We start from the raw sequence: 22,692 nt of genomic DNA on the forward strand, positions 1-22,692 counted from the left end.
AGCCACAGCGCCACTTCTGGCTTTTTTCTTTTTGCTTATGTGGTGCTGAGGAATCGAACCCAGGGCCTCATGCATGCAAGGCAAGCGCTCTACCACTGAGCTACCTTCCCAGCCCAAATACTTTGTTTTTTTTTGTTTCTAGTTTTTATTGTACCATTTCTCAGCCTTCTCCAGATTTTATTGAGCATTTTCTGGCTTTCTTTTCTCTCCTCTCTCAAATATCAATTACACATCCTTAAATTTTTGTCATTTCCCTGGAGTTTATTCTTGTGACCAACTGTTAACTGTTAGATTAACTGAAAAAAATGCAGGATTTATGTTACTTTCACTTATTCTCTAATGTTCTTCATTTAAATATAGAAATAAGCTTCTGGCCTATGTCATTTTGCTTTTCTGTGAAGATTTTTCTTTCAATATTTCTTGCAAAATAGCTCTGCTAGTGACAAGTTCCCTCAATTTTGTTTGCCTGTGAATGCTTCTATTTCTTCACATTTAAAGGGTTATTTCACCAGACATAGAACACCAGCCTGGCAAGTTGTTTTTCAATATTCTAAGTGGTTCACTGTCATCTCCTCTTGTTTGCGTAGTTTCTGAAGAGAATGATGGAATTCTTTTTATTCTACTATCAGTAAGAGATGTTTCCCTCCTTCCACATTTTTTTCAAGCTTTTCTCTTCCTCTTGGATTTTCTTCAGTTACGTCACTAGCTAGAGATTTTTTTTTTCCCTTGATTGTGCTCTGTACATTTCCTAAATCGGTGTTTGAGTGCGTGATGGTAAGTGAAGAAAACCCAAACCCATTTACGGCTGCATCCCTTCCAAGGACGTTTGGCCACTGACCTACCAGACAGGTGAGTTTTTTAGTGACTGTAGCTTACAGGACAAACAGCTGAAGCAGCTGCCACCAAGAGACTGGACTGGGGTCAAGGGCCGAGCTCCATCTTAATGAAGATGGAGTTTTCCTGTCTGAATGAAGGTGGAGAGTTTTCCTGCCGGTCCCATCTTCTTTCAGATCCCTTCCTCCATGAAGCCTGTGCAGAATGGCCTTAGGGAACATGGGGACACGGCATCCCTGATGTGAACACTGACCCTCTCCCAGTACCATTCAGTGGGTAGGAGTGGAGACGAAGAATGTGTAGGAGGGCTGCCACTGGCTGATTTGTAAGCAGTTCTTTCTGGGACTTCAGGAACATCTGGCAGTGTTCACAAGGAGGGGTGAGCCAGTGCCCCCAAGTCCAGCATTCCCACTAGTGGGGCAGGACGTCTGTAACCCAGCATTGAAAGATGGTCCCACTCAAACATACAGGCTTTGGAGGCTAGACAGAGCAAGCCCATATATGTAGTTGTGATTTTCTGTGTATGCATGCACATGTTAAGCATGTACAACTTTTTTCATGATGCTCTATCCTATATTATTTTAACTCTGCTTTGATTTTTTAAAGAAATTTGGGGGCAGTTTCTTCACATTACACATTGAGGCTGTGTTCCTGAGTTCAGGCGCCTTGTTCAGTGCTAGGGTCCTGCCACACACCTTCCATTCCTATGCCTCAGTCCACCCACCACCTCAGCAAGAAGCCCAGCTACCTCCAGGGAGTGTGCTATGCTATGAAAGCCATCGAAGGGACAGGGGTCCTGTCACTGACCTGTAATATGGCCAGCCTTTGGCAGAGACAGAACTTGCACCCAAATCTTCTGACTCCAGAAGCCCAATGTTCTTCCACCTCCCCTCATTCCATTCCCATCCCACAATAAACAAAAGGAAGAAATTACACACAAAAGCCACAAAACCACTTTTATTTCATTGCTACACAAATACAGAATAGAATTAAGGCAGTAGAATACATTTCCATTTATCGTTACAGGCTTATATACAGTAAGCTTTGCTTAAAATGTCCATTGGAATTAACCATTAAATGTTGTTTAAGCAGCAGATTTTTGTTCTTGAATTACAGAGCAAAGCCATTCCCTGGCTTGTCAGATATGGCAATACATAAAACTACCTTTGCCAAGTGTGGTGGATTGTCTAGTGCTGGTGTCTCTTCGTCCTCAAGCCCTTGCCTCCAGGAAAGCCCACAGGCTTTTGGAGGAAAACTCATTTCTAATCCCCATGATATGAACTATTTGCTTCAGGGTACCAGTAATTATCATCTCCCATTCCCTCATTAATGAAAAAGGAAAGTGTAAAAAATGACTGAGTAAAAACATCAGGATGGGTTTTTTAAATCTAAGGTACAGAGTAGTAATGAATTATAATATTGAAAACAACTGTCATGATTCTAGAAACCATGTTTGAATGTAATTGATTCTAGAAACCATATGTTTGAATTTTACAAGAAATTAGTTTAGGGGCTGGGAAGGTGGCTCAGTGGTAGAGTGCTTGCCTTACATGCATGAGGCCCTGGGTTCGATTCCTCAGCACCACATAACAGGAAAAAACGGAAGTGGCATTGAGGCTCAAGTGGTAGAGTGCTACCCAGGCCCAGAGTTCAGGCCAAGACCAACCAAAAAAAAAAAAAAAAAAGAAAGAAAGAAAGAAAGAAAGAAATTAGTTCATTAACGGGCTTATTTTGGTGGAACTAAGTGAAAGAAAATCCTGAGATGCACTTAAAAACGGTCACTAAGTAATCTTATACAGTAAAAACATGTCATCCTTTTGCTACCAAATCTAGAAAAATCAGCACCAATGTCTGAATGTTCACAAAATAGAAATAAGTTGGTGTGACCATATCTTCTCATCTGTCACTTGATCTGACTGGCATAAAATATTCTGCTAAGGGTTTATCAAATTGTATTCTTCAGATATAGATCATATTTTTTGTGCCTGAACTTTACAAGGGAACCTTCCAGGTGCTTGCACTTTATCATAACTGCTTTTCTGACTGCCAATAAAATTACAATATAGAGTTAGCATTTAATGGGTAAAGCTGTGCAGCCACAGTCACTTGCACAAGTGGTCACCTACATACACCTTTGCCATGGCGCATGCAATTCCTCCCTGGAATGGGAGAAGAAAGCTGGAACAAAGCAGAGGAAAAAAGGAGTGGGGGAAGGGCAGAGAGTGGAGAGAAATCAAAGGCTACCTTTTTAGTGACAACCCAGTGAAAGGGAGGCTTAGAACAACAGATAGTACACCTGAGGAACATTCTATTTTCGAGAGAGCAAAGGCATATACAATACCTTTTGGGAGAAGGTGACTGCATAAGGAGTATACCCAGAAGATGGATGTAGCTTACACCATGATCGATCTGTGGGTCCCTGTTTGCATGTGTGTGTCTGTGTGCAGGTGCTATAAAAGCATCTCATTTAGGACTGCAAATGTGTGACAATCTAGAAAGTGGACCACCACCCATCCACGCACAAGAACATGTTTTTACACTGCAATCTCATCAGAATCCTCCTCCACATCAATAACCACAACCGCAGGGTGATCATTGGTGCCAGCAGCTGTGGCAAGAGTGTGGGGAAGCTCTACAGCAGCCGCAGGTTCCTGTTGAAGGACAACAGGCTCTTGGGACAGGGTGGTAGGGCTGGAGGCAGGCTCAAGGTCAGTGATGTGAGACTCGGGGGGCTCAGTGGGGATGATCATGGGGCACTGGGGCTTAGGGAGGTCAGGATCCACAGCAACAGTGGGCATGGAGTGGCAGCTGGTGGCAGGCTCGAGATAGTTAGTGCTGGTGGACTCAATATGGCTGGCAGCAGGCTTGACATGTTCAGTGGTGTGTGTAGGGTGGGGGGTGATGGGGCTGCAAGTGGAGCTGCTGCTAGCAGACACATGGTGATTAGTGGCAGGCTTGGAAATAGGCTTGAAATGGTAAGAGTCAGCCTTGAAATGGACAGAGTCACCCTTGAAATGGACAGAAGCTGGCTTGAAATGGACAGACTCAGACTTGAAGTGAACCGAGGCCGGCTTAGGGTAGACAGTGGCAGACTTGGGATAGCCAGAGACAGACTTGGAATGGCCAGAGACTGATTTGGCGTGGCCAGAGGCAGCTTTGGAGTGGCTAGAGACAGGTTTGTGGTGGCTAGAGGCAGGTTTGCGATAGGCCGAGGTGGACCTGGTATGGATCTTGGGGTGGCCAGAAGCACGATCGGGGTGGCCAGCTGCAGCATCTCCAGGCAATGGAACGTTTCGAGCACTCCTCGGGGTTCCCTGTGTAACAGGACGGGCGCGAGCAGGGTCTTGTTCCCGAGCTTGTTCCCGGGTTTGTTCCCGGGCTTGATCTCGGGCACGGACACGGGCACGGGTGAGGGCACGAGCTTCCTGCATCTCCCGGATATCAGCGATGAGGCCAGAGAAGAACAGGATAGGATGGCGAATAGCATGGAAGATGGTCCAGTACTCTCGCCGGAAATTCTCATTAAGGAGCCCATAGATGACAGCATTGAGGCAGCTGTTGAGGTAGGCTATGAGGTAGGCTGCAAGATAAAGCCAGTGGGGAATCTTGCTTGCCATCTCCTTTGGACTTACAGCCACGAACACCATAAGCACATTGATAGGGCACCAGCATACTGCGAAAAGGAGAAAGATCACAAACATGGTTAGAAAATTGCGAACCTCTGCAAACTGGTTATCGGGATTCTGTGCAGCTGGATCTCGAGCTGCCAAGACTTTGGTCCAGATTCTCATGTAGCAGAAGCCGACTATGATGAGAGGGAGGACGAAGTGAATGCAGACGATGGTCACGGTGAACACAGGGTTGCTCAGATAGTTGAAGATGCAGGTGTAGGTGTGAGGATCATATTCGATGGTGCCAATGTACATGTTGGGCAACACAGCCAGGACGGTCATGACCCAGGTGACCACCAGGTAGACACAGGTGTTGCGCACGCTGAAGATCCGCTCATACTGCAGGCTGTGGCAAATGTAGCAGTACCGGTTGATGGCGATGGCCATGATGTTGAAGATGGAACCAACCACACTGAGCCCTGTGACGAAACCAACCATTTGGCACTGGAGCTGGCTCAGATTCCAGCCCCCAACCGATATGGTGTACAGCATCAGAGGGTACGGATAGATGGCTACCAGCGCATCAGCCATGGAGAGACTAACCACAAAGATGTTGCCTGGAAAACACATGGGGAGGGGAAGAAGGGGAAAATTCAGAGGGGAATACATGGTTGAAGTGTGGAAACAGGAATTTAAGGTGGAGAGGAACCAAGTCGCCCGTGGTGGGACTGTGCAAGCAGGTTAGGGAGACCTCTCCTTTGTCCACTTTTGCTGCAGGAAAGAAGGAAACATAAGTCAGTGAGAGTGAGCACAAAAGGATATGTGGAGGCAGAGTCACCTAACAGCATTTTAGAGAGAAACAAGATGCAAGCTTCCTGCCCCATAGGCGGGCGGGGCAGGAGGAGGAAGAGCAGGTAGAGGTGAGCTAGATCCAGGAAGTAGCTGAGTGGTGAAGGACACGCAGAGACGACGCAGAGATGCAGAGGAATGTCAGGAAGTCTCAACCTACAAAAAAAAAAAAAAGCAAACAAATTAGCCCTGTTGCTTTATTTTTCTAGCATTTATCACAAAATCCTGTTGGAAGAAAGCATCATGAAAGGGTTTTATAGGCCGTTTTCTTCCCACCTTTGTCCAAAGGGATCAGACTGTAATCTGAGACTGAGTCCAGGCCAGTACTTACCATTTCTGAATTCGAGAGGAATGGGAAAGCCTTGCAAATTTTACTCTGAGGATCAAGAAACAGTGATGAGGGAACCAAGGAAAATCTTGACCAAAATTAGCACAAATGCCAATCCTTGAAATCTGGTCAGTTAATGGGCAGAGGCTGGCAGTAGCCCCTTGGTGTTCTGCAGGGGTCCCCTAACATGGAGCATTCCTGCAGCCTGTGGGGTAAACGAGAGATGGTGGCAATCCCCCCACTTTTGTTGTGTAAGACACTAGAAGGAACTTTTTCTGTAAAACTTTCCACAACACAGAGGAGGTAGAGGCCAAGTGCTGGTACCCAGCCCTCTATCTTAGGAAACACCTCGCTGCTAATAGGCAGTCTATCCTGGACGAGAAGAAAACGAGGGCATTTGAAAAGTGCCAACGTATGTCTCCTGCCAGCTTTTAGGGTCTTCCCTCAAAGTAATGATTTCGGGTCGTGGGGAAATGGGAATCTTAACAAAACCATAATAGCTATAAGTACTTTTATTAGAATTACAGAAGGAAAAGAAAGAAAAGGAGAGGCGACAGGAGGAGCGTATAGAAAAAGGGTGTCTTAGGTGGCCTCCTGGGATGTGCACCTGGGTATCACTTGGGCTGAGTGTAGGCACCCCAAGGATGGAGCGTCTTGTCGGTTGAGAACCAGCAGAAATCTGACAAGGGCAGCAGAGTTGGAAAGAGAACGTTGAGAGAGAGGGCGGGGGAGGGGCGGGGGTCTCCGAACCTCTTAGATCCTTGGGCCTTAACCTCGAAGTGGGCAGAGACATTGGCAACATAGACCCAGGGCTTCACTCCTGTCCCTTCTCCAGTCCCATCCCCCGAGTTCTGCCCCTAGGCCTCCCCCCAGCCCCGCCCCTTACCCAAACAGAATTGGGGGATTGTCTTTCTCCTACCTACATTCCTAGCCCCTAGCCCAGGTGTCCGCGCGCAGCCTGCTGCCTGGTGCTCCCGGGCTGCACGCGCGCCCCGCCATCCCTTCTGCACAGCCAAGCGGCGAGGGGCGTGTCAAGCCCAACAACTTCGCTGTCTCTGTCTTTCGCGGCTGCATCCGAGCCCGCTCGCCGCCCCGCTGCCGATCCCAACCCCCCCCCCCCATTGCGTTTCCCTGTGACCTGTCCCCTCCCAGCAGCGCCGGGCTCGCCAACCGATCCGCCCCTGCAGCCTGCGCCCCCCGCCCCACTCCAAACTCCGCTTACAGACCTCACGATCTCTTCTGCCGCCGCCTTCGCTGCCGCCTCGGGTGGAGCCCGCTAGCCTCTCTGCTGCACACCCAGGACGGGCGGACAGAGCTGAGCTCCCGCGGGCTTCCACTTTCGAGCTTGATCCTTGGGCTCGGGGTTTCTGCGCTCCACCTGCGCGGAGCCTCTCGACGCCTCAGCGCCACGGCGACCTGCGCGAACTGAACTTTTCCAAAGCTGCACCGCACAGCTCCGTGCACCCCGATCCGAGCCGCGGTTTCCTTGTGGCGGCTGCCCTCCGACGTGCAGTTCGGCCGGCTGTCCCCGAGCGCTGCTACATAACTCAGGGGCCGATCGTCTCCGATTGGTTCCCCGACGGCACAAGGCTTGGCGGGGAAACCGGAGCTTTAGATTTAGATGCTCAAAGCTCACGGTCGGAGCTCCCTCCAGTCTCCGCAAGGTCTAAGTTCCCTGGACCCTCGACACCCTATCGCCTCCGTCTCCCTCCCTCTCCCCAGCCCAGGCTTAAGGGAATTTGAGAGCCAGGTCGTTTAATTCCCGACTCCTTAACGAATGCCCTAGGAATTGCAAGTTACGGCGCGCATGGAGTAAGGAGAAGAGGACGGGGGCGCGGGGGGGGGAGGAAGGTGGGGGGCGCTTACCAGAGTTTCGCAGCTTCTTGTTCTTGGTCACAGCCAGAATAACCATGGAGTTGCCGATCAGGTCTACGACGATGGTGATAACCATCGCGCAGAACATGAAGGTGACCAGGGCCGGTGGGTAATCGGGCTGCGACCCATTACAGCCAACGCAGTTCTTTGAAGCTGGAGCCCGTAGGGTAGGCCCCATATCGTTCCTAGGGACCCTCAAGATCTCTCCCAAAAGTAGCCGATCAGCAGCGGGGTCCGACAGCGACCACCTGCGCTGTCACCGGGAGCTCCGGGAAAGCGTGTCTTCCTCTCAGAGACGGTGAGGGGAAATGACAGCTTGCACACACCCCTCTCCGTAGAGCTTTTAAAGCCTCTAGAGTTGGGGAGCCCCTCCCGTGGCCCCTCCCCCCGACGAATCAGAGCTCCTCGACCTTCCCCACTGTACTCATCACTCTTCGTGGACAAATCCCCAGCAAGGTGTCGTCTTGCTTCCGAATGCCTTCTTTGTGCTTTCCGTCTCCTCTACCCGCCCCCCCCCCATTTCCCAGGTACCACTCGCTCCGAGTCTCCCTCTCCCTCCCCAACACCCTTTTTCTAGCAAGTTCTCCCTCCAACACAAACAGTTGGCAGACAAGTAACTTTCAGAGTGGGGGTCACAAGGTACTTTGAGGGCACTAGTGCCCACTCCAACAAGGTTTGGGAGGCAGCCCAGTTGGTGTCCCGTTGATTCTTCCTCCTACCGTCTAAAGAGATTTATCCCTCGCTGCACCCTGTTGCCTATTGCATAGCTTCCCCAGCGCAGGAGGCGAACACAGCACAGCAGCCCCAGATCTCCCTCAATAAATCGAGTAACTCAATCCTGTCCTGATCTTTCCTTCTCTGGGAAGAAATATGTCGTGTATGTTTGTGGACATAGGGACAGCGTCTGCACTGTGGGGGAGGGAAGAAGCGGCTGGTGGCAGCTCGGACCCCAGCTTTGGGGCGGCTGCAGGGAAATCGCAAATCTTCCCAGCTGAGATCACCAGCATAGTAGGAATTTCGGGTCGGCTTTGAGAAAAATTAAATGGACACGAAACCTTTCTACTTGGATTGTGGCTCTTGGCGGGAGGGGGGGAGGGAGGAACCAGAACGAGCCCCCCAACCTTCCCCACTTGCTCGGAGCATCCCGGCTGCTCCTTACAATGAGGGGTGGGTGTTCGGCCGGGAAGCGACTGGCTCCGCTTTAGCCCAGAGGACCGGCTGGGGCCGGCACCCCCACGCTGTGTCGGAGCAGTTCCTCCCGACCCTCTCGTGACAAGCCTGGCCATGGGCATCAGGGACACTCCTTCGCGATCGTACCGCCCCACGCACCACGAATCTCGCGCTCCAGAAGACTGACTTTCCTGCCGGGCACCCAACATGTCCCGGCGCCCCAGGCGTGGAAAGTCGAAATTATTAGGCAAACTTAAAACGGTCGTGATGTGGATTTTGGCTCCTTTCGCAACCTGCCGGAGAGGACAGAAATTCTGGAACTTACTAGAAGGTGACTGCTCACGTCGAGAAGCCTTCCCGGGAAACCAGAGCGGACACTTTCAATCTGGGATCACCCCAGTGACAGTAGGGAGAGGGCTTGCCCTGGCCCGGAGCGCCACCGTCTGGACACAGCAGCCCCCCTACCCACGGCGGGTGCCTATGGGTGGTCAAGGGGCGGGGGGAGGGGGCGCGGGGGATGGAGAGGAGGAGGAGATCTGAGACGGACTTTCAAATTCAAAGAGCTTGAATGGAAAATAAATAAATAAACACTACTGAAAATCGAAATGACACACACTTTGTGTTGCTAAGAAGCTCGATGGGGAAAGGTGTTGTTCTGTTTGAAAATGAAGCCCCCAACTCACTACCGATCCCAGGAATGGGACGCCAATGGCAAACTTCCGCCTGCAGCTGTTCGTATTGCTGCTGCAGAGCGGGCGGGCGGCGCGTGGTCTCCTAATTACACTCAACCCAGATCTCCCTACAGATGCCCTACAGGGTGCCCACAGCCCAGCCACCCGTACAATCTGGGCTCCGATCTGTCAGGCTGCCCACATAGACGACCCAAGGTTTACAATCCTTTCACTGATGGGAAAGACTGGTTTGGCATTCAACTAAACTAAATAAAATGGGACGACAACATGTCGTGGATGGGTTCTTTTCTGATACGGAGTGGCTATATGTGGAAAGGAAGGCAAGGAATTTGAGGAGATGGGTGGGGTTGGGAGAGATGGTGAACAATGATCAAGATGCACCACACTCACACGCTGACAGGGTGAACTGAAACATCTTTACACCGTTACTGAAAAAGAATTTAAAAAATACATTTTCAAAAATAAAAATAAAAATGAGCAAGTGGAGGAGCTGATGTCCACTTCCTCAATATTTATAAGGAAACATATTTTTCCGAGCGTTGTTATTCTGTCATTGTCCAGAAGTATCCCTAACATGGGTGGAAACTCATTTCCATGGAACTGAGGAACAGGCAGGAGAGAGTGCTGAGTCCCATCCCTCGCCCCGTTTTGGATGCCACTGACCACAGGCTCATTTCTCACTATCAAGAGGCAAATATTTTAATTACCTAAAGGGAAACCAAATCTATATGTTGTTGGATTAAGTGTGTTATTTTTATGAACTAGTCCTAATAAATATTCAGGACATTGCGCCAGTCCAAAGAAAGCAAATGGATATTAAATCCATTCTATGAGGGAAAGAATCAGGACCTGTTTGTGTGAATGGAACACTTGTGTGCAATAAATTCAGTTGCTCTGGAAACATTGTAGAAGGGGAGCCCTTTATTTGATACAGTGTGGAGTGGATGGTTGTAAGTTGCAAGGATTTGCCAATAAACTCTAACTAAAAGCTTGCTAGAAGCCCTCATAACAAATTGGTGGACATGAGATTTGAGAACTTCCGAGACACAGAATATGCTTTCTGCTCATTTCTACTCAGGAATACAGAGCTTTCCATGTGCTGCAGCCAAGCCCTCATCTTCCCTTCTGGTGGCACTAGTGGAAGATTGATTAACGCTCAAGCAAGATAATAATACCTTGCCTGTAATGACCTAATGGACTTTTGTTTTGTTTTGTTTTTGTTTTTGTCAGTCATGGAACTTAAACTATGGACCTGGGCACTGTCTCTGAGCTCTTCCCAAGGCAAGCACCCTACCACTTGAGCCACAACACCACTTCAGGTTTTCTGGTGGTTTATTGGACATAAGAGTCTCATGGACCTTCCTGCCCAGGCTGGCTTTGAACCACAATCCTCACATCTCAGCCTCCTGAGTAGCTAGGATTACAAGGCGTGAGCTTTGTTGGTCTCACTGAATGGACTTTAAAAAAAAACCATTTTGTAATTTCTAATGTTGATTGTAATATATTTTTCCAATAGTTCCATTAAGCACATGAAAGAACTTGACCAAGGTGATGTAACACTATGGCTCTATTTTACTCTGATTTTGCTACCGTTTTGCTCTGGGACTAGATGAGGTCAACACTGTGTTCTTTCTTTGTTTTTTTTTTTTTTCTGCTGATTTGTGTTTGAGGATAGGAATCCAACACCTGGGCTTTGCACATGCTAGGCAAACATTCTACTACTCAGTTATACCCTTAGCCCTTCTTTCTCCTTTTCACTTGTTTATTTTTATTGAGATGTAATTCCCAAGACATAATATTCACAATGTGTTTCTTTTGTATTTATTTTTATATTCTTTTTATTTATTTTTTATCTTGATTTTTATTTGGCCACTTAGGACATGTACAGAAAACTCAATTAGAAAACAAATTCTGATTTCACAGCATTGTTTCTTTTTTGGGGTCCGGTCGTGGGGCCTGAACTCTGGGCCTGGGTGCTGTCCCTCAGCTCTTCAGCTCAAGGCTAGCACTCTACCACTTGAACCACAGCACCACTTCTGGCTTTTTTCTTTTTGCTTATGTGGTGCTGAGAAATCGAACCCAGGGTCTCATGCATGCAAGGCAAGCACTCTACCACTGAGCCACCTTCCCAGCCCACTCACAGCATTGTTTCTATCTTCAGACTGGTTCTCAATAAGCAACCCAGAGTGGCAAACTTGAGGTAATCTTGGCTCAGTTTTCCAAGTACTGAGATTATAGGATCAAGCTATCACCCCAAGCTAACTCTGTATCTTGATTGCACTTGGCTTTTATTGGGGGGGTGTCTGGTCGTGGGCCTGAACTCTGGGCCTGGACGCTGTCCCTCAGCTCTTCAGCTCAAGGCTAGTGCTCTACCACTTGAGCCACAGCGCCACTTCCGGCTTTTTTCTTTTTGCTTATGTGGTGCTGAGGAATCGAACTCAGGGACTCATGCATGCAAGGCAAGCACTCTACCACTGAGCCAACTTCCCAGCCCGGACTTGGCTTTTTTTATTTATTTTTTAGTCCCTAAAGTTTTAAAATATTTTGTGATCTTTCTTGTGCTTTGTTTCTCATGACAAGATTCAGGTGTGGTCCCACACTTGAGATCCCACTGCTTCTGCCTCCTCAGTGTTTGGATTACCAGCATGCACTACAATGCTAGGATTTTTTCACTTTGGTGTACAATTCAGGCACTTTCTGTATGTGGAAAAAGTTGTGCAACCATCATCAGTCTTTAATTTTAGAATTCCATCATCTCAAAAGAAACCTCATTAGCAATTACTGTACAACCCCCAGTCACCTCACACTGGAGACCCCCAGCTCGTAGATGTTACTAATGGTCATGTTTCCATGGGCTTGTGTACTTGGCTATTTCATAAATAAAAGAATTATACAATATGTACTCTTTTATGTTGTACTTCTTTCTCTTAGCATAATGCTTTGAGGTTCATCAATGTAGTAGCTTGGGCCAGTATTTCATGCCATTTTATGGCTTTATCATATTCCACTGTGTAGCTAGCCTACCTATTTTTTATCCATTTATCTGCTATTGCAAGAAAAACTACTAGGAACATTCATATGCTCGTTCAACCTGGCCCAGGTATGGAGCTGCAGAAAGCCGCTCTCTCCTCCATATGGTATGGATGATGGCCTCAGGCACTCCAGTTCCCTCTGACCAATGCTTCTCTGAAACTGCTAAGCCATTTGCAATAGCCATGTGACACCTGTGGTTGATAGCCCAATATAGAAACATGACAAAATGGGATTCTGATGCAAGCCCAGAAAAAGGGAAGATGCCTTTTGGCTTGAATGTATTCAAGACATTCTCCATTCGTCTTTCCAGCTTTGTGAGGTCTAGGTCCTCGTGCAAAAGGCACACTGGAGTCTGGAAGGCACTGGGTCTGCCCACGCCCACCCCTCCCATCCTAGCAGTGAGGAGATGCAGATAGGGAAGGTAAAATGAAGTCGTGCCTAGAAACGCTTAGAACACTACCCCGCAGTGATGAAGCACTCACAACCACTAGCTATGGTTATTATTTACTGTTATATTATGACTATTATTCTGAATGTTTCTAAAATTCTGTCAAAACTCTATCTTGGAAGTGGCACTGGGGCTGAAATTGGTAGAGTAATAGCCTTGAGGAAAAGCTCAGAGACAGTGCCCAAGCCCAGAGTTTGACCTTGTAACCAACACACACACACACACACACACACACACACAAACACACACACGCAAAACAACAACAACAAATTTTAAAAAGCCTTTCATCTTGTTGCACTTCCTTGTAGGAGAAGACTCTGTGGGAGATGAGACACTGTAGACCCAGCTGGCTCAGGTCCTAAGGTCTCTTGCCTCTAGTCCCTAATTCCTGGCAGGTGCAGTACCGGGACCACCCCCAGCATCCCAGGCCAATAAGAATGTGGCAGAGAAAGGACCACATGTTTTGACTTCTTTTGTGACTTACTGCCCTCCTCCATACCCACATGCTTCCCTGGCATGGGGTTTGTGTCTTCTTCACAAGAAAGAGCAGTCACTTCTCTTGCCATCAGTCATCAGGAAAGCATGGAAGATGATTGGTGCCGAAACAGGTTAGTCCCAAGAGCCACACCTGACTAGATAAACTTGGGCACAGGTAACTGGGCATCAGCTCAGCCAGGGGAGGGCCTAAACTAAGGGACCTTTGTTGTCAGGTCCAGAGTCTGGCCAAGATCCCAGGGGTGAGGCTGAGATCTCAAAGGAACAAAACAGGGACTTAGACAGAAATCAAATCATGGATCCGACAGCCAGCCAACTGAAGAACAGTTTCAAATAGGTGCTAGGTTTTCTCAAAATCAGACTAGTTCTGGTCACATTTACTTTAGTGACTTAAACACACCATCCACAGTTTTTAAATGAACAGAAACAATGTCCTCTCCAAATCCTCAGGGCTGAATTCATCATGGTTACAGCCACTTTATCTTCTGCCTATGCTTGAGTCATTCAAGAGTACAAGGCACATTCATTTCCTTCATACAATCAGAGGTGCACCAAAATAATTAGGAGGATCGCAGTGCCTGAGGAAGACTTCAGGATAGGTGGTTCAAACGAAAGGGTCACGAGGGACAGACACAGCACATTAATTACTTTGTAGTAACACTCAGACACTCCTGACCCTGTGTAATTTACCTGCTAATTAGAGCTTAATGAACAATCTTCATTTCCTTAGCTTTTTCATTCAAACCAAGCATGATCACCTGTGCATTTGGAGATTGTCCTCTTTATTAATTATTCTCAAAACCTCTGATACAAGCTGGGCGCTATTGGCTCACGCTTTTAATCCTAGCTACTCAGGAGGCTGAGATCTGAGAATCACGGTTCCAAGTCAGCCCAGGCAGGAAAGTCCGTGAGACTCTTATCTCCAATAAACCACTAGAAAACCAGAAGTGGCACTGTGGCTCAAGTGGTAGAGCGCTCGCCTTAAGCTGAAGAGCGCAAGGACAGTGCCCAAGCCCAGAGTTCAGGCCCCACAACCTATCAAAAAACAAACAAACAAACAAACAAAAAACTCTGATACAACAAGTCCTCTACCACTTGCTCCGGGAGTTCTGCTCCAGCTCATCCCACCATAACACATCCCACTGTAACTTGTGGGTACATAGCCCAAACTGATCTTCTTTCTCTCAAAGCAAGCTACTTAGCCCTCATACCTACTAGCACAGACATACAAGTGCTTCTAAAGGTCAACATCTTGATTGCTTTGCTCATATGCCTTTCTTTAGCCCTGACAACAGCCCAAAGAGATTGGCACAATTATCATCCTTGCCATATAGGTGAAGAAACAGGCCCAGAGATGTTGTCACTTTCCTCAGGTCACACATATATAAGTAATAGAGGCAGAAATCTAACTTGGGCAGTCTGGTACAAAGTTCATGCTTTAACCACAATGCCGCATAGCTTCCTGGCATACCATATCTGTTGTGTACTCTCACATTTACTCCGTGGAAAAGCTACCAGAGGTGTCTTTCAGGAATGCTAACTTTGCAGGTCTATGGAAGGACCTCATAACCTCCAAGAGGCTCAGGTAATTCTGGCGCAATAATGGTAAAGACTCCTCTTAAATCAGTACAGCTCTTCTCTTCTCTGACCTGCACATAGCCTCTGGGCCTGTCAGGAATCTAGCCTTGTCAGTCAGCACCTAGTACCCTGACTGCTTCAAGGTGGTGTTCTGCTGGGACTTCATCCACCTATTGTAATTTATAGGATCTGGCTGCCATCCTCACAGTAAACACCATTCTGCCTCAGTTATGGTGATGAACTCTCAGACCATGCCTGTCAGTTCCCTATCTGGTTCGGTGAAGCAAGGCTCCATTGCCCTCCCATAGCTACCTCTCTGCTGCCCGTCACCTGATGGATGCCTGCCTCATAAAAGAACTGAAAATCCAGGATGCCCAGCTACATTTGAATTTGGAGAAGTCATAGTGTAACCGTGTCCTGCACACTATTTAGATATACTTACAGTAAGAATTATTCTGTTCCTGAAACCTGAATTGAACTGGGCACTTCATATTTTATCTAAGAATCCTGTGATTTAGGATCCTGATCCATAGAGGATCCTAAATGCGTCAGAAATAAGAATCTAGTATGGGTTGGTACAGGGAATTCCTCTCTAAGGGAGACTCTGAGGAGATGATTCAGAGTTGGTCTCTCACCGCGCCGCTCTGCCTGTGGCACATGTTGGTACAACATGCTCCTTCCAGTCTCTCACCAGAGTCCCCTATTGGCTGCACATATTCACAAATCACCTCAAGTACACACCCATTGGCCTGACACACATTGCAGTGACATTCTGACCCCTGGTATTTTGAGGTATGTTTATACACTTCTATGCTTTCATTTGGGCTATACTTGAACACACACCCCTTCTGTTTTTAACCATCTTATAAATATGCTTACTCTTAGAACTTTGATCTCAGCTCTCCCTGGAGATTTAACTATTAAAGGTTCCTTCCCAGGATTCTACCAAATTGAAGTCTGTATAAGCATGGAACTTACCTTCTAAGCCAGACCATCTCAAAGCTACCTCCCAATGTGTCAAACATTCACCTAGCCATTTGACCTGATACAAGTAGAAAACTTACTTGTATTGAATTAGCTTTGGATATTAACAACAGACAGGAGCTCCTTGTGTTACCTCTGTGTCTTCCTGAGGCCGGAACCCCAGGATACAAGTTGGAGACTGAGAGTATGCTCATGGCCACTTCCTCAAGCTAGCTTTCTGGAATGCTGAAGAAGCAAAAGGAAGACTTGCAGTGAAGCATCCAAGCTGTCATTTATCTGGCTGAAAGTCACTGAAGGAATCATTGGAGCTTTCTGGAAGAGGAAACAAATGACAGAACAATCCTACAATGGCCTGACTCAAAAAGGAAAAGCCACATACCAGTAGTTCAAGCCTGAAATCATAGCTACTCAGGAGGGTGAACACTGAGGATCATGGTTCAAAGCCATCCATGGCAAGAAAGTCCATAAGACTCTTACCTCCAATTAGCCAGGAAAAAAAATGGAGAACTAGAGCTGAGGATCAATTGGTAGAGCTCTATTTTGAGGAAAAGTACCTCAGGGACAGTGCCAAGACTCTGAGTTCAAGTTTCAGGACTAGTGCATGCGCGTACACACCCACGCGGGCATGTGTGTGTGTGCGCACACACACACACACACACACACACACACACACACACACACACACACACACACACAGACACCAAGACTAAAGGCCTTCACTGATCTCTTTTGCTGAGTCTGGAGTGGGTTGGTCAGCAAGATTTGAAGCCCCAGGGAATTAGATTGAGCACATGTTGTACCTGGGAGACGCTATGTACAGCACAGACTCCATGCTGAGCCTTCATTTGGAACAAAAACTGAAGGCAGGCAGTTCCTGAGACTCCTTGTCTGGCCTGGCCTGGAAGGCTCTGATGTGAGGAGGATCAGCTGAGGCGACAGGATCTGGAGGAAGACCCTCCTCTCCTGAACCTTAAGAGTAAGTAAGGTAAAACTTCCAAAATTTTCCTTCTCTCTCAACTACTCAGCTCATGGCTAAGTTCCACTTTCTAACCCAAACTGCCTTGCTTGACCAGGATATTCTTTTCACCATCTACTTTCCATTCTCCTTGTGCTCCCAACCCCCCCCATTCCATTCATTCATTCATTCATTCATTTTTACAGTCCTGGGAATGAAATCTAGGGCCTTCCACATGCTATATATAATATATAAGTGCTCTATTATATTGCCAACCCTACATCACTTTCCTTGATTTTTTTTTAAAAAGAGGGTTTTGTGATTTTTCTTAGACTCTGCTCTGCCCTTGACTTCTATGGAAAACGGAAGCTATTTGGTTGAAACGTTTTTATGTGATCACCAGACTCCTTCCTTTCCTCCTTCCTCTCTGCCATGTTCTACAGCCTTGGAGAAGAAAGTTTCTCCATTTACCAAGTTGATCTGCAAAAGCTGGAACTCAGCAACTCTCCATGTATGAACAAAACTAAAGAAGACAGTCACTCCTTATCAATAGCCTCTGGAGGTCAAGTGGAGGGTCACATTTATTTGTGTCAATAGCTTGGTGAGGTGGGCATGACTGTTGGGGAACTGAGGCTCTGGGAAGGAAGACTGTAAGTTGCTCCCTCCATTGTCCTCCCCCACTCCAGGTAGACTCGAACTGAGCTTGTGGCAGATATGTAGAGAATATTCCCTCCGAAATTACTTTCAATGCTTTCTCTGGACTTGGTCTGATAGAGCCTAGGACCCAGGTTCTGGATGGAGCTTAGAGTTCCACTCAATTTACCTAGCCTCAATCATTCAAGAAGCAAAATGCAAAGGCTCTGCTTGTTGTTGTTGTTTGGTGGTGTGGTGGTGGTGGTGATGATGGCGATGATGATGATGATGTGTGTATGTATTTATGATGTAAATGAGTGCATTAAGCATGAGTACCTTCTTCTACTGCCAAACAGATTTTATAACCTCTAGGTGGAGACAGGGCAGGGGGCACAGAGGGTGGGTAGTATTCTCAACCGCTCCCTTAACTGTGTTTGACTACAGGTTGGTAGGTCATATGTAACTGGCAATATGTACACTAGGCTTCTTGTTGCCAAGACAACAGGCCTCCTCTTTTTTCACACTGGCTACCAACAGCTAGCTGTTCCCGGGCTTTGACTACTTGTAAGAAGCCCTGAAGATATTCGCCTATGCCCTCTTTAAAAACCATTGTGATTTTCTGTTCACATTTGGTCTTTAATTTATCTGGGCTTGACTTTGATATCTGTGTGAAGTAGGTATCTAATTTCCTTTTTATAAATGTACTCAGTAATCCTTGCCCCACTGAAAATGCTAGGAACCTAATCTGTTCTACCAGTCAATTTTTCTCCCCATATCAAAACTATGTTGTCTTCATTGCTGGGCTTTAATTTGGTCTTAATATACAGCAAGACCATCCATGTACAACTCCACATAAGAAACAAAAATGCAGTTTTGTTGATAATGCATTCAATCTGAAAATCAATGGATTTAAAGAGAACTGACATTTTCATAACTGTTTTTATGTCGTTTTTATTTATTTATGTAATTTTATTGTCAAGGTGATGTACAGAGGAGTTAGTTACATATGTAAAGTAGTGAGTACATTTCTTGTCCAACTTGTAACCCCCTCCCTCATTTTTCTCCTACTTTCCCTCCCCCCAATTCCTCCAAGTTGTACAGTTCATTTCCAACATATTGTCATGTGAGTATTGCTGTTAGACGGCTTTGCCCTTTGTCCTTTGGCTCGCCATTTTTTGTTCCCCTTCCCTTCTTTAATTCAGATAAATGAATATACAATTTCCAGGGTACCAAAATCAAATACAGTGACAAAAGGGGATAAACCATAGGATAAAATCATAAAAGGCAGAAGAAATCACATACTACATTAAAAACAACAACAAAGAAAAATCTCTTGCTACCATGTCTTGGAGTTCATTTCAATTAACATTTTCTATGGTCATATGTACATAGCTATTTAGCTATTCTGCTCGTCTGCTAGGACTATCCTAGACATATTGTAATTATGATCATAACTGTTTTTAATCAATCAAAATGGCATACTTTCTATTTAGTATCTGAAAAAGAATCCTTGCAGCAACTTTTTTTTCATTTAAAGATACCTCAATATGTACATGCTCAACTTACGAATTCTAATAACATATTAATTGTGGTAATTTATTTGTTGATTTGCTAGAATTTTCCATATGGGAAATCAGAAAATTTGCAGTCAAGAGCGACTTTGATTTTCCTATTCTTTTCCTCATCTCAGTGTGGGCCTTACATAACGGTTTCAGTAGAAATGATGATGGCAGATAGATTTGCCTTTTCCTGATCTCAAAGTGAAATAGTTCAGTATTTCATCTCCAAGTATGATACAACCTGCAGCTTCATTATATAGCCATTATCAAGGCAAGAACATCTTTAATTCAAGGTGTGCCATAAATTTTAGTATGAATACATAGTCAATTGTATTAAATATGTAATCTGCATCTATTAAGCAAAGTATTTTGCTAAAGTGGTATATTACATACTTGTATTTTCTAGTGATCAACTTTGTGTTTTTGACTCAAGTTGGTCATCACTATGACATTGCTGTATTCTATTCTCTGATGTTTTCTTTCTAAGTCTTTGCATTTCTGTTCACCAGTAAAATTGACCTCAATTTTTCTTTCTTACGTTGTCTTTGTGGGGGTTCAGTCTCGTCAGTTGAGAAGTCCTCGTGAGTGGCACACTCCCTGGAAGACCTGTGTAGGTTTCTAATTTTTCTTCTTTGAAAATTTGGTTCGTCTTGTCAATGACATACATCTAGTCTATAGCTTTCTTCTATGCAAGTCCTTACTAGTTAAACTTCAGTGTAGGGATGACTATACTGTTCTGATTAGTGTTCTAGTTTTGAAAGTTATACCTAAAATGTTTTGTGATGAAACCTAATATTTACTTCTGTCATCATCCCCAAAGGCAACTCCATCCCCATCAAAATGAATCCCTCATTCCTCCCTCCCTCACTCCCTGGACACAGCCACTTACTTCCCATCTCTATGAACTCACCTACTGTGAGTATTTCATGTAAGTGGAAGCATGCAATATATGTTCTTTTGTGTCTTGCTGACTTGTATCTTCAAGATCTACATAGCACCTGCAAGTACTTATTCCTTTTTAAGTCTCAGTAATTGTATTGTGCAGCTCCTCCCCCGCCCATTTTGTTTCTCTATGCATTTGGCTATTGTCATTTAAATCATGGCTGTGTCTGAGTCCCTGCTTTCAATTACTTGGGGAATAGATTTAGATGTGGAATTGCTGGATCTATGGTCAGTAGTTTTATATTCTTTTAGTTAATTAGTTATGTACTCATTTATCAAAACTGCCATATGGTTGATAGTGCCCTTCAGTGCACTAAAGTTTTTAATTTTTCAATAGTTGTATTTATGTAAATTTTCTTTTGTTGTCTGTTTTTGTGTCATATCCAAGAATTGTCACATCCAACAGCCCAGTAAGTTCCCTTATGCTTTCTTCAAAGACTCTTATAATTTTAGCGCTTACATTTAGATTTGTATAACTTTAAATTAAGTTCATATATTTAATAAGATCAAGGGTTCAGCTACATTCAACTGTGAATATCCAGTTTCCCTGTACCGTTTATTGAAAAGACTGACCTTTCTTCTTTGAATGCTCTTGCCATCTTTGTAAAAACCAACTGGTTATTTGTCTGTATGCCACAGCCACATTGCCTTGCTTACTGTAGCTCTGTACTAAGTTTTTTAAATCTAATTTTATTGTGAAGGTGATGTACAGAGGGGTTATAGTTACATATGTAAGGTAGTGCGTATGTGTATTAAGTTTTAAAATTAAGAAAGCCAGGTGTCAGTAGCTCAAGCCTGTAATCCTAGCTACTGAGGAGGCTGAGATCTGAGGATTGCAGTTCAAAGCCAGCCCGGGCAGGAAAGTCCATGAGACTCTTATTTCCAAAAAATACTCAGAAAAATCCAAAAGTGTCTCTGTAGCTCAAGTGGTAGACAGCTAGCCTTCAGCAGAGATGCTCAGGGACAGAGCCTTTGGGCAGGATTGATATCTTAACAACCCCATGGACATAGGGTGCATTTCTATTTATCTGCAGCTTCTTAATTTCTTACAGCAACGTTTTTGGTTTTGACATATACATATTTTACCTCTTTGTTAGTTTTAGTCATATTTAATTTTTTATTGTATGTAGTGCTAGCACTGAAAACAATTGAATTATTTTCTTAATTTGCCCTTTAGAGAATTCATAGTACATAATAATATATAAAAATTGAATTGGGGGCTGGGAAGGTGGCTCAGTGGTAGAGCGCTTGCCTTGCATGCTTGAGGCCCTGGGTTCGATTCCTCAGCACCACATAAGCAAAAAGAAAAAAGCCAGAAGTGGCGCTGTGGCTCAAGTGGTAGAGCGCTAGCCTTGAGCTGAAGAGCTGAGGGACAGAGCTCAGGCCCAGAGTTCAGGCCCACGACTGGACCAAAAAAATAAAAAAAAAAAAATTGAATTGGATTTCATGTGTTGATCTTATATTCTACAACTTTGCCGAACATAATCAGTTTTGTGGCAGGAGGAATTTTTTAGGGGTTTCTACATACAAGATCATGTTTTCTGTCAACAGAGGCCATTTTATTTCTTCCTTTTGTTCTTATTTGTGTTTGTAGTGATCTATTTACTTTCACTGAACTAACCACTCTGGGTAGGGCTTGGAGTACTATGGTGAACAGTAGTGAAAGTAGACATTCTCCTTTATTGTTAACCTAATGTTTTCAGTCATACACTATTGAGGATGATATTGGCTGTGGGTTTTCCTATGCTTTACTATGTGCTTAGTTGGTTGAATGGCTGTTATTATGAAAGGGTCTTGAGTTTTGTGAAATGTTTTTCCTTCACTAAAATGCAGATGTTTCTTTTCTTGTTCTTCTTGTTAATGTGGTATATTTCACTGATTTAGTTTTTTATATTAAACCTTTCATTCCAATAAGAATGGTGGATGAGGAAGTGGTGCTGTAGCTCAAGTGGTAGAGCGCTCGCCTTGAGCTGAAGAACTGAGGGACAGTGCCCAGGCCCAGAGTTCAAGCCCCAAGACCGACAAAAAAAAAAAAAAAAAAAAAGAATGGTGGATGATTATTTTACTGTACTGTTAAATTTGATTTTCTAGTAGGCATTTTGTTGATCATTTTACCATCATCAATGGTCATAATGCATAGTGTTGTGAGGTTTTCTTTACTAGTAGTGAATTTGCCTGGTTTGGGATCAGGGTAATCCTACCTTTATCCAATGAGTTTGGAAATACTCTATCGTCTTAACTCTTTTGAAGCATGTGAGGAGTGTTTGTTAGTTCTTCCTTAAATACTTGGAAGAATTCATCAGTGAAGCCACTCAGGCCTATGCTTTTCTTATTTGGAAATTTTTGACAAGTGACTCAATCAATTTCCCTTATAGTAACTTGAGAAATGACCCAGACACAAACACAAGAGCTTTTTCCTGATAGGAGGAAGTGTTGTATTTTTATTCCAGTGTAGCAGCCACTAGTTGCAAATGGCTATCCAGTGCAACTGAGAAAGTGAGAGTTGTATTACATTTAATTATTAATTTAGATTCAGAAGGTTGGTATGAATGGGCTTGGACTGTTTACTCTACTGGGACCCCGACATTCACCCCCTCCTACCCTGACTTGTTCTCCTCATTTTTTTCTCACCTTGTGGTCCCTTATGGGCAGCTACCTGTGTCTGCTGGCTACACAAGTGGCCTGTACAGTTGTGCAAAATATGTT

The 22,692-nt window shown here is 45.2% G+C and overlaps 1 protein-coding gene across 1 annotated transcript; it reads right to left on the minus strand.

Annotated features, from left to right (window-relative positions):
- Nucleotides 1-1,784: 1,784 nt before the first annotated feature.
- On the minus strand, nt 1,785-7,693 carry Gpr50 (G protein-coupled receptor 50). Its single transcript, XM_070038880.1, has 2 exons — nt 7,489-7,693; nt 1,785-5,062 (listed from the first exon to the last, which is right to left on the minus strand). The coding sequence occupies exons 1-2, from the start codon at nt 7,673-7,675 to the stop codon at nt 3,369-3,371; spliced, it is 1,881 nt and encodes a 626-aa protein (XP_069894981.1). The 5' UTR covers nt 7,676-7,693; the 3' UTR covers nt 1,785-3,368.
- Nucleotides 7,694-22,692: the final 14,999 nt, after the last annotated feature.

The sequence above is a fragment of the Dipodomys merriami genome, unplaced genomic scaffold (genome assembly GCF_024711535.1).
Source record: "Dipodomys merriami isolate MVZ:Mamm:240054 unplaced genomic scaffold, mDipMer1.0.p SCAF_3, whole genome shotgun sequence".
Taxonomy (NCBI): domain Eukaryota; kingdom Metazoa; phylum Chordata; class Mammalia; order Rodentia; family Heteromyidae; genus Dipodomys; species Dipodomys merriami.